Source organism: Sinocyclocheilus rhinocerous, unplaced genomic scaffold (genome assembly GCF_001515625.1).
Source record: "Sinocyclocheilus rhinocerous isolate Xijiao unplaced genomic scaffold, SAMN03320098_v1.1 scaffold215, whole genome shotgun sequence".
NCBI lineage: Eukaryota > Metazoa > Chordata > Actinopteri > Cypriniformes > Cyprinidae > Sinocyclocheilus > Sinocyclocheilus rhinocerous.
Window position 1 is genome coordinate 106,286 of NW_015660885.1, and position 13,140 is coordinate 119,425.

The following is a 13,140-nucleotide window of genomic DNA, read 5'->3' on the forward strand; positions in this document are numbered from 1 at the left end:
TGCAAAAACGAGTCGATGAATGCATGTCAAAACTGGAGAAAAAAATTGAAAATTATTTTAAATCTCATGTGAACATTGAGGTGATTTTTATATATTTTTATTTTGGATTCTTTTCAGTTGTTTGCTGTATATTTAAAGGGATATTTCAGGCGAAAATTTATATTTTGTCATTGTTTACATGCCTTCATGTCATTTCAGAACACAAAATAGCGTATTTTTAAGAATGTTGAGGTCCAAACAACATTGGACCCCATTGCCATTCATTGTTATTCTTCAAAACATCATCTTTTATCTACCACAGAAGAAAGTAAGTCATACCGGTTTGGAAAGAGACAAGGGTGAGTAAATAATGACAGCATTTTCATTTTTGTTTAAACTATCCCTTAATAAAATCATATACTCTTTCAAAAGTTTAGGGTCAGTAAGATTTTAAATTTTTTAAAAGACGCTCTTCTGCTCATCAAGGCTGCATTTATTTGATCAAAAATATAGTAAAATCAACAAAATTGTGAAATACTTTTACTATTTAAAATAACGGATTTCTGTGTGAATATATTATCAAATGTAATTAATTCCTGTCAGTCAAAGCTGAATTTTCAGCATCATTACTCCAGTCTTCACTGTCACTATTAGGAACTCATGCTATTTTTATTCTACAATCCAGAGCCAGTTCTTAAAGGAACAGACACTCAAAATTAGATTTGAATTTTTGAATGTTTTTGAAAGAAGTCTCTTCTGCTCACCAAGGCTGCATTTTTTTTGACAATTTGAAAAATACAGTAAAAATATTGATATATTTTTAGAATTTAAAATAACTGTTTTCTATGTGAATATATAGTAAAATGTAATTTATTTCTGTGATCAAAGCTGTATTTTCAGCATCATTACTCCAGTCTTCAGTGTCACATGATCTTCAGAAATCATTCTAATATGCTGATTTGCTGCTCAAGAAATATTTCTGATTATTATCAATGTTGAAAACAGTTGTGCTGCTTCATATTTTTGTGGAAACCGTTATATTTTTTATTTTTCAGGATTCTTTGATGAATAGAAAGTTCAAAAGAACAGCATTTATTTGAAATAGAAATCTTTTGTAACATTATAAATGTCTTTACTGTCACTTTTGATCAATTTAATGCATCCTTGCTGAATAAAAGTATTAATTTCTATTAAAAAATCACAAATTTTAAGAAACCTTAAAATTTAATTGGACTTTTCATGGACAAACTGCTTTAAAACGGTAGAATATGACCCTTTTATGTAGAGAAATGACGGCAGAAATTTTCCCACTGACTCATTTCTGCATCCGTCCGACCCATTCATTTTTAAGGTCACCAGAACCTCAAGAACCCTGTATTGCGGTGAAGGCCTGGTTAAACCCACACTAAGGCCGGGAGAGACGGGTTATTATAGTAAAGTGCTTTCAATGGTGCAATTTCACAAGAAAAACACATTCCCCAGTTGCTGTTCTGTGTCCAAACATGTCTTTACAGCCCATTACTTTCCACCATCTCCTTCTTTAAAGGGTTGAGATGATAAAAAAAAAAACCTTGAGTAAAAAAATTGCAATGCACTTCCTTTAATAAATCACATTTACAGCATATGCAAGTTTATAAGATTCAAGCCGTTGTGAATGGAAATGGTTTTATCAGTGAACGTCATCTGAGGGACTTGCGTACAGTAATATTTACAGCGGCTCAGTGGTTTAATACCAGTGAAAGGTCACAGTGAAAGTCGGCCATCTTTTGGCCCTCCTGTAGGAATACAAGAAGTTGTTTTGCTGCTGGATTTAATTAGAGGCCTGTGGCATTAGAGAGAGCGATCCTGTGTTCGTGCCAGCGAGAGGACGGATTCAGAATCTGTGAAGCACATCGAGAGAGTCTGATGCTGAGCGGGTTTTGATTCAGAAATGCTGTTCTGTATATTTTTCCCCCTAATAATCCCTCGAGGAGCCCGCAGCTCGTAATTAACGTTTTCTGCAATTTTGCAAGCTGAACAGTAGAAAAGATTTTGCTCATGTAATTTCACGTGAGTTATGTCTGAATTCGCATGCCCTGTAAAGCATGAACTATTCGGTTGTGTGTGACATCCTCTATTATTTTCTCCAGCTGCGTTGCAAAAAATTCTTCAATGAGAAGTTTTAAGCCTTGAACCAAACCCAGCAGCTTTAAGATTAATGTCGTGCAAAGCAAAAAAAGAAAAACGTATTTGAAAAGAATAACAAGACAATATTGCAAGGCTGTGTACCAAAAAAATTTAAAAAATCCTAACTATACACTGAAAAAAGAACGGTATCTTGTAACATTTTGAAACATTTTAATTTATATATTTATTTTTTATAATAAAATATTTATTTTATTACAATTTTTATTATTGTTAAATCTGTGTTTTATGTAAAAAAAAAAAAAAAATAATAATATTTTATTCATAATATACGTAATTATTGCCATCCAGTCATTAAATCAGTGTAAATTCATTAACTTCTCTGACAAATCATCACAAGAACCAGCTCTTCAGAGTCATTTGTTTGAATCATATTACACTGTGCATGTGCCAGAGAAGAAAACACAATTATTTCAATTATGCATTCTTTCTCAATCCTCAGTCTTTGTATGTAATATCTTTCGTTGTGGCGCTGTAGATGAAGCTGCTGAATGCAGTTTACTTAACATCTTTTACATGAGAATGAATGAATTAACTTTTTCTCCTACAGTTGGCAGTGATGTAATCACAACAGTCTGGGTTTTTGGCTCATTTTTATGTAACGTTTTAAAGAAATCTAGCTGGCTGTCAAGTTTGCAGTGATGGCTCTGTCTCTGCTTTTTGATATTGCTTCAAAATTGTAGGTGTAATACCTAAATATATCATTTTAAATGTATCATGTAAATATATCATTTAAATGTATTAGAGAATGTACATTTAGCCAGTCACTGCCACAGAATAAACCCAGACAAATGATCAGGATCATCCTGGAGGGTTTTATTTAGCCACAGTGACTGTGACATAGTGTTATAGTGACACTGTAAAAAATAAGTCTAATTTTAATGGTGAAAAATCTGTGTATCATTCGATCATTCGTTTTTTGATTTAATATTGAAAGTAGAAAAATGAGAAAACGGCTACTTTTTCGTTTTTTCGTTTTTTTTCCAAAAAATGAAAAAGGAGAATTCAGCTTAAGTTTTCATTTTTCGTTCATGGGTGGAAAAATGAATAAACAGCTTGAATATTCGATTTCTACATGTGGGCGGGAATTAAACGCCCCTTTCTGCCCTCGCCGTTTTCTCATTTTTCTACTTTCAATAATAAATCAAAAAACGAATGATCGAATGATATACGGATTGTGAAAGACTTTAAAAATGCTAATCTGTTTAAGGTTCAAAACTGATTTTAGTAGAAATGTGGTCATGATAATTCAGCATTGTATTGGGTTAATAATAATGGTTAAATTACATTGTAGTTTAATTAAATAAGTCAATAGTTGTCGGCAAACAATTTGAGCAAACATGACTAATTGGCTTCTCTGTGTTGTTTTGTCAGCATGTCTATTTTTTTTAAATGCTAACAAAATTGACAACGCTTTACAAAAAGGTCTTATTTGTTGGCATCAGTGTTATTTTAGTATTATTTATATACTATTATATTATTTATTAATATTTTGAATTAACTTTTTATAGTTTCTGTTTTCATTTAATTTTAGTTTTAGTAATTTTGTGTCTTTATTTTTTTCTATTTCTATTTCTGTTTCTATTTAGCTTTATTTTTATTTCAGTTTTAGTTTGTAATTTTTTAGTTCAGTTAGTTGCCATGGCAACCATTCTATTTTTTGTTTAAATTTAAGTTTAAGTTGTTTTTTTAAATCTAATATTTATATTTTATTTTATTACAGCTTTAATTCAAGTACTGAAAACGAATAAACAATTTTTAATAGTTTTACTTCACAATAACAACACTGGTTAGCATTTGCAAACATGGTCATGCTAATTCAGGATTGGATTTACTGGTTTAAAGTGTAATTTTTTATTTATTTAAATTACGACAGTTTTAAACTGCGTTCTGTTAAATTGTTTTTATTTTACTCTATTTTTTTTTTTTTTTGCATAATTATTCTGGCAACCACAGCTGCCACTTTTTTTCTGTAAAAACAGGAGGAAGCGTTATTATGGATTATGGACTGTATTTTAGTTGGAAGCAAAAGTTTGAAGTTAAAACGTCTTAATGCTGGTTTTGTTTCAGCTTTTGTCTTCTCCAGATGTTAACTGATGGACTGGAGTGGTGTGGATTACTTGTGGATTATTGTGATGTTTTTATCAGCTGTTTGGACTCTCATTCTGACGGCACCCATTCACTTGCAGTGAGACACTGATGCAATGCTACATTTCTCCAAATCTGACGAATAAACAAACTCACCTACATCTTGGATGGCATAAACTTTCATCAAATTAATTTTTGGCTGAACTTTTCCTTGAAGACTGGTCATTTAGTCATTAAACAGACATATTTGACGTCAGGATGCAGCACTTGACCAAGCGAGCGTCTAATAACGTTGTTTAACACCCTCTGGTCTCTCGTGAAAGCCTATAAATCCTATAAATCTCACTGTGGAGATTTTGAATGCCATTTTTACGTGCGGGACCCTCTCGTGGAGTGTGTGTTAGCAGAGAGCAGGTTGGTGGATGAGAGTGTTTAATGGGGCAGAAAGATGCGCATCTGTCCTCTCCCTGAGCTCATTAACACTCGGCGGCAGGAGCGTTTGCCTTTCGCTGTTGGAGTCGCAGCGAGATGTCGAGTGACTGATTTTATGTACTTGCACGCTGAATGATGGTGTTAATACTTCTGGCTGCATTTAAAAGAGACAACGCCTTGAGCTCTGGCTGTACGAATCCGACACAAACGCTGCGTCCATCGCACACGACCCAACACATCTGGTCAAACAGCAGCGCTTCTGCTGCAGGCGGACCATTAACATACTGAAATGAGAGGTCGTGCTGTTGGTTTACGGAAACCAATTTCTTTCTCTAATTTTCTTATTTGTTATATTTTTTACGACGTGTCTTGTCTTACTGGAGGAAAATTAAAGATGCAAATTGACTTTTTTTAGAAATTCTAATAAAAATAGAAATGGACAAATTGGCGATTAAATTAAATATGTCAATAGTTATCTGCAAACAATTTGAGCAAACATGAGTAATTCGCTTCTCATGCTGTTTTGCCAGCATGTCAACAGCGCTGTTGGTAACGCTTTACAATAATAAATCACGTTAGCATCAGTTTCAGATTTATTTATATATAATTAATATAATATATTAAGTATTTATTATAATATATTATATAAATACTATTTATTATTATATTATATTGTTTATATGTATATATTATCTATTATTATTTTAGAATTATTTATGTACTTTTAAAATATTTATTAATATTCTGAATTAGCTTTTATTTTAATATTTGTAGTTTTCATTTTAATTTTAGTTTTAGTAATTTTGTGCTTTTATAATTTTAAGTTTTTTAAAACATTTCTAATATCATTGAGATCCTATTATAGTTTTTATTAATAATTTGAAGTTTTTATTTTTATATTTTGTTTTTATTTTAAATTTAAAGTTTTAGTAATTTTGTGTTTTGGTCATTTGTATTGGTTTTTTTATATTTCTATTTTATTTTATTTTTTTCAGTTTTAGTTTTAGTAATTTTAGTACTTCAAAATAAATGTATTTATTACAGTTAGTTGCCAAGGCAATTTTTGTTTAATGTTTTTAAACGTTTTTAATATATATATATATTTTTAATTTCAGCTTTCAGGTACCGAAAACTAAATGTAATACTTTTAGTTAAAAATAACAACATTGGTTAATATATTTTGACAGCGTTTATTAATCTCTGTTAATGTTAGTTAATAAAAATCCAGTTGTTCATGTTATTTCACAGTTTACTAATGTTAACAGATTCATTCTAAAAATGTATTAGTAAATGTTAAGATTAACTAATATTAATAAATGCTATAGAAGTATTGTTCATTGTAAACTAATGTAGTTAATTATTGTTAACAAATGAAACCTTATTGTAAAGTTATAAAGTTCTCGAAAATGTAATAGATTAAAAAATAAATTTTGTTTAAATAAATTGCTTGTATATTTACTAGTAAAAACATAAATCAATAATTTAAAATAAATTACAAGTATATTTACTCTACAAGTATATTAATTGAATGAAAAGTATTTAGACTAAATATAAGCTTCTTGGAATTTTTTTTAAATATATTTTTTAAATATATTTTGAAAGTTATATTTTAATATACTTGTATTTTTTTTTATTTTGCCGGTAAATATATAAACAATTTATTAAAAAAGAAACACTAAACTAAACACTTTTTGTTTCATAAATATAATTCTTTATATATTTACTAGTGAAAATGTTCTTCTCTCCAGTTTTTTTCTTTTCTTTCTTTCTTTTTCTTTTTTTTTAGCATTTCCATAATATTTTATTATAACAAGCAAAATCAAACAACAGTAGTATGATAAAGTTAACTTCTTTAGCTCAATTCATGTTGGAAATCTATTTTTCAGGCTCTTCCATCTGATGCACATGCATAAAAAAAGCGATGTGCTTGAAAAAGTTAACATTCATGATAAAACACAACGAGAATATCTATAAAATCATGTAAAAACAAATGTAAATGACCTTGTATGACTGATATATATGTATGTATCTCACCCCGTACACCAGCTCCCCAACCATGCCGTTCCAGATCTTCGTCTCTGGATCTCTGGCTCCGTATTTCCCGTCAGGAACGATGGAGATCTTGTACTTGATGCCGATGTGCTTGGCGATCTCGGACGCCAGATCCACGCAGTATCCTTCGAACTGGTCATTTCCTTCGTACATCTCCCAGTTCTTCTTCAACATCACGTACGGTCCTTCCTAAACGCACACGACACACACACACACAGAGACAGAGGTGGGCAGGGATGGTCAAGCTGACCTCAAAATTAAACTGTATTATTAATTACAATTTTCAAAATAAAAGTTCTTTGGAAGACTGGCTTCTGATCAAGAACCATTTTTGGCTTTATAGGTCCTTTGGAGATCTTAAAGATCTTAAAAAGGTTCTTCAGATCAGCGTTTTGGTTACTAGGTTCTTTAAAGCACCAGTACAGATGGTTTCCTGAAGCACACAAGTTATATTTTTCATATAGTAACTTCATTAATACTCATAATCAGATAACGTGAGTATTCGCTGGGATGCACAGGACCTGACTGCAAACATAAATGTGTAGTACATCATGTAGGACACTCATATTACACTCTTTTATGAGCCATTAGAAATGCAGCCAATAAAGGTTTGACTGACAAGATCATCATTATAAATCAAAACATTTATTTGAATCATTTCCACACATGTATACGACTGTCTGAAACATTTGACATGTAAACCATTAGAGGCAAAATGCAAGTATTAAGTCAGTATAATCAACTGGTCAATGATAATCAAATGATTTAATTAGAGCAGATTACAATAAACGAGTTCATATAATGAAAATAAAATCAAGAGATCATTTCTGGCAAGAGAAATCATTCTAAACATTAAAGCAAGGATCATTTAGACAGATAAACAACAATACATTTTGACAGTGTAAATGTCAAAGTACATTCATTTGATAGTCAATTATTCTACATTAAATATACAGTTTTGTACATTTCTAGAGGTTTTAAATGGAGAAACTGAATGAAATATCACCACACAGCGTATAGCGCTTCATTCTCAAGGTCGATTTTCTTTTTCACTTTGATACTGATATATAAATATATTCATTTATCAATAAATGAAAAGAGTGTTTAGAGTAAGTATACTTTTCTTTTCTTTTTTTCAATTTATATGTATGTTTACTATTTCACTTAGTTTAAAAGTTTACTGAACAAAAAATTTGTTAAGCTTATTTTTAAATAAATTATTTAAATATTTATAAGTAAATATATAAACGTTTTTTAACAGAAATTTTTTTTTTGAGTGAATATACTTGTCATTTCATTTTAAATAAATTATTAGTTTATATATTTACCAGTAAATGTATAAGTTAATTTATTTTACAAATATATTTCCTGAACAAAAAGTGCATTTAGAGGAAATACTGTTGTGATTTACTTCTAAATAAATGATTTAATAATAATTATAAATGATTTAATAAATAAATGACATTTACTAGTAAATAATTAAATACTTTTACGGAAAGTGTTTTGGGTAAATATAAAAAAAAAGAAAAATTACTGAACAAAAGTTTGTTTAGAGTGAATATACTTGTAATTTTTGTTTATGCATTTACTATAGTAAGTGCGTAAATTAATAATTTATTTACAAAGAAATTACAAGTGTATTTACTGAACAAAAAGTGCATTTAGAGGAAACAAAATAATATATTTACTAGTAAATAATTAAATATTTTTATTTATTTATATATTTGTCTGTAAATATATAAATATATGATCAATAGAAGCACAGAAGGCAGCACTGCAAATAAATGATGAAAATATGAAACTAAATGACTTATTTTGAAACCATAAAACCTTACAACATTTTACATACTAGCATGAGACTGGTGTTAATCGCTGTTATCTGTAGTTATTGGTAACATATCACTAATGCTGTTAATAGATCATGAAATAGATCTTCAATATGACTTCTATAGTGGTTTCTCCAGTAAAAAAGGTGGTCTTGTCTGAATCAGGAGAGAAATATGCACAGAACAAGCACTGATTTTGATGTGAGAGGACAACAGGAGGAAGCATTATTATGGATTTTGGACTTTTATTTTAGCCAGAAGTGGCGATTTAAAGTTATAAAAGTCTTAATGCTGGATTTGTTTCAGCTTTTGTCTTCTCCAGATGTTAACTGATGGACTGGAGTGCTGTGGATTACTTGTGGATTATTGTGATGTTTTTATCAGCTGTTTGGACTCTCATTCTGACGGCACCCATTCACTGCAGAGCATCCATTGCTGAGACACTGATGCAATGCTACATTTCTCCAAATCTGATGAAGAAACAAACTCATCCTAATCTTGGATGACCTGAGGATGACCTGAGATTTCAGCAAATTTTCATTTTTAAGTGAACTATTCCTTTAAGCACAGAATTACACTAATTACAGCTATCAGTTACTCAGCAATCCTTCTCTCCGTCTGAAGCACACATGTCCATATACACAAAAACATCTGGATGTGCTGCTCTGCATCTGTCACACTTACGCTTGATCGGTTCGAGAACTCTCATCGGATTAATTAACGTGTCTATTTATAGTTGTGTCGCATTGTGTTATTAAAAAGATCTGGTTTAAAGTCAACAGGAAATGGTCTGTTCTACTGATATAATGTAACAGATATATTAATGTTTTATTTATGATGAATTAGTGTGGTTGTGATTCATATCAGAGTGGAGTCAGAGTGGAATGTGACTCTGGAGTGGATTGTGGGAGATCTGAAACAGAGGCAAACACTGTGGAGGCTGAAGGTCAGGTTCGTCTGCATGCAACCCAATGGTGATTCTTATTTTTCATTTGTGTCATTATTTGCTATTACAGGCATATTTTATTTTATTTGTTTATATTTACATTAATTGACATTAAATTATTGCATTAAGTATTGGCAAGATGTTAGAAAGCCTGCATTAGTTACCACAGTAGCCGAACACAAATTCACAATTTTTTTTACCTTTGACCTTAAATATTTAATTCCATTTTAGATTTTTAAATTACTATTTCAATAATTTAACAGCACATTTGCAGGTTCACGGCTCTCGGATGTTAGTCAAATTACATTTATTTCGATTTTTTAAAATTATTTTAAATATAATTTTTTTTAATGATTTACTTTAGGTAATAATTCATTTTTAGTTTGGTTTTTAGAATAAATATACTTTTTCATTCATTAAATATATTTTTAAATAATTTATATTTACTGAACAAAAAATATTTAGACTAAATTTAGACTATTTTTCAAATAAATAATTTATATTTTTTACTAGTAAATATATAAACAATTTATTTAAAAATAAATTACAAGAATATTTTCGGAACTGAAAGCGTTTAGAGTAAATATTCTTGTATTTGGTTCTCTGTTAAAAATGAAAAATATATTAAGAAATCAAATATTTTATTTAATTAGGTGTTTTATTTTATTTTTTTTTTCAATTATTTATTTTAATTTTCCATTTTTATGATTTAATTTAGGAAACAATTCCTTTTCGTCCCTCATTATGTATAAGTGGACAGAATGTGTTTATAATAAATATACTTTTCATTCAGTAAATATACTTGTAATTTATTTCTCAACAAACTATATTTATAGAACAAGTATTTCAGCTAAATTTAGACTATTTTTTAAATAAATATTATTTTAAATGTATAAACAATTTATATATATTAAATTACAAGTATATTTACGAAACAAAGTGTTTAGAGTAAATGTACTTGTATTTGGTTCTCTATTGTCAGTCACAGCATGAAGGTAAAGAAATAAATTTTTAGTAGGTGTTTTTTGATTATTGATTATTATTTTGATTATTTTTCAATTATTTAATTTGAAATTTTTATGGTTTAATTTAGGAAATAATTCATTTTTGTCCGTTATTGTATATAAGTGAATAAAGTGTTTAGAATAAATATACTTTTCATAAGTACTTGTAATTTATTTTTTAAAAATTACATTTACTGAACAAAAAGTATTTATACTAATTTATCTTTTTATAAATTATTTATATTTTAGTATATATATATATATATATATATATATATATTGAAATTGCATCATATGACCCCTTTAAACAAGCATATAATTGATGCTGTTTATAAAGTGCATGTAGATGCTAAATACCTTTTTTTTCTCCAACAGAAGAAAGAAAGTCATACAGTTTGGAGTGATATGAGGGTGAGTAAATAATGATTGCTTTTTCATTTTGAAACGAACATTTCCCATTCCCCGTTTTAATAACCTGGAATATTCCTTTTAATGACAGGGTTTGAATTTTAGTTTAAAATGTAGTTTAATATCAACTTGTTTCAGAGGCTGGAGAAAGTTATTACATTTTGATATATGAATGTATATTTTTAAAAAATTTGGATAAGTTTTGAATCCATATTGACTTTTTCAGGTGCAAAGTTACATTAAACACATCAGTGCAACAGCACACACACACACACACACACACACACTTCAGCAGCCGCTGTGTGTGTAATCAAGGATGAAACGTATCAGAAACGAGAGACCAGGTCTTTATATTCTTTGTAAAGGCCATGACTCGCCGTATCCGGGCATAAATAAAACTATTTTGTGAAAGTGTCACCGTGTCGACCTGCACTAGCTGCTTCCTGTACGCTGTGTTTGATGTTTGATATGGAGATGCTATAAGGTGTGTCACAAACCTTTACCTAATGTGCTTGAGAAGGTTTGGCGTGATGGATGGCTTTGAATTATAATGTAATCTCAATTCAGTTTTGAATGATGCATGATCCTGATGAATATACAAATATATCAATCCAACATACTTGCACTTCAGAGTTTCAGGGCAACATCTTTGTTAGTGGATCATTTAATTGTAGCATGAATGATAGAGATCATCCTCCATAAACACAGAAAACAGCATCTCAGGTAATCACACCTTCAAGAAACACAATCCTCTGATGGATTTCAGGACATTTAAAGGCAACACAATAATGTGATGTCACAAGATTGTGCCATAAAGCTCCAACTTCCATTATAGAGTGAATATTGTAAATGTAGATTGTTAAAAAAGTGACGTGACATGTGGCGACCCATACTTGGAATTAGTGCTCTGCATTTAACCCATCCAAAGTGCACACACACAGCAGTGAACACACACACACACCGTGAACACACACCCGGAGCAGTGGGCAGCCATTTATGCTGCGGTGCCCGGGGAGCAGTTGGGGGTTCAGTGCCTTGCTCAAGGGCACCTCAGTCGTGGTATTGAAGGTGGGAGAGAGCGCTGTACATTCACTCCCCCCACCTACAATCCCTGCCGGTACGAGACTCGAACCCGCAACCTTTGGGTTACGAGTCCGAATCTCTAACCATTAGGCCACGACTTCCCCTTGTGATTTTATCTTTCATTGTTTAATTGAATTTGAGTTTGCTATGATATTATGATGTACCGTATTGTCCCGAATATAAGACGATATTTTTTTCTTGGAAATACATCTGAAAAAACGCGGTCGTCTTATATTCAGGGTCTAGACTTTGCCATGTCAATAATACACCCACAACAATAGGTGGCGCCAAATACGCATAAAACGAGTGTGCCATGAAATACGTAATGTAATGCGTGTTGTAAAGATCGTGAGTAAAAACAAAAGAAAAAGAAAAGCTTACATCTGCATGAGTCGTGACTGTCACGTTAGCCTGATGGGACCAAACTCTCTTTGTGATTTTAAAACGTAAGACTGTACCCAGATTTGAAGACTACAGTAAGATTTAACTTCTACTGTTAATAAGATTTTGGTAGGCTACTATTAGATGGATAGCCTAAATGTCCTAATTCAGATGGGCTACCTGTTTTTTTTTTTTTTATGGTATATCAAAAAGTGTATATTTTTTAAATGTGATTGTTGGTACATTTTACCAGTTTTTACCATACTTTCAAAACAAAAATTAAAATAGGAAAAATATGCAATATGAAAATAATTGAAGACAAAATGTGTTTTACTGAGAAAAAACAAGATTTGGTTTTTAAAAAGCCTTTTTCCAAAAGGTACATCTGGAAAAAGGGGGGTCGTCTTATATTCGGGCCAATACGGTATTACTATAAAGGTATTACATTCTGATGAAAGATTTAAAAACATTTTTGTTTCTTTAGATAACATGCACTGAAGTGTGGCAACCTTCATTAAAAAAGTATATGCTTTTTATTTTAGTTTTTAACATTTTACAGATTTTGTATATGTTTAACTGCTGTAATATTCAATATTTCTGAATAGTATTTGGGAAATAATGAATGATGGAACTTGATTTAGTTCATCAGAATTTGATGAAAGGTTTAAAAAAGTTTTTGGTTTTCTGGCAACATTTATTTTAAAAGCATATAATAATAATATTAATAATATTACAGCAGTAAAAAAAAAAAATTATA

At 30.3% G+C, this 13,140-nt stretch overlaps 1 protein-coding gene across 3 annotated transcripts in view; it reads right to left on the minus strand.

The window, feature by feature from the left end:
• Positions 1-13,140, minus strand: part of gria4a (glutamate receptor, ionotropic, AMPA 4a) — a 97,032-nt gene that overhangs the window by 31,252 nt on the left and 52,640 nt on the right. For all 3 annotated transcript variants that reach the window (XM_016535158.1, XM_016535159.1, XM_016535160.1), the window contains exon 10: positions 6,718-6,924. In XM_016535158.1, coding sequence (XP_016390644.1) covers positions 6,718-6,924 — 207 coding nt within the window. The remainder of the gene's footprint in view (positions 1-6,717; positions 6,925-13,140) is intronic.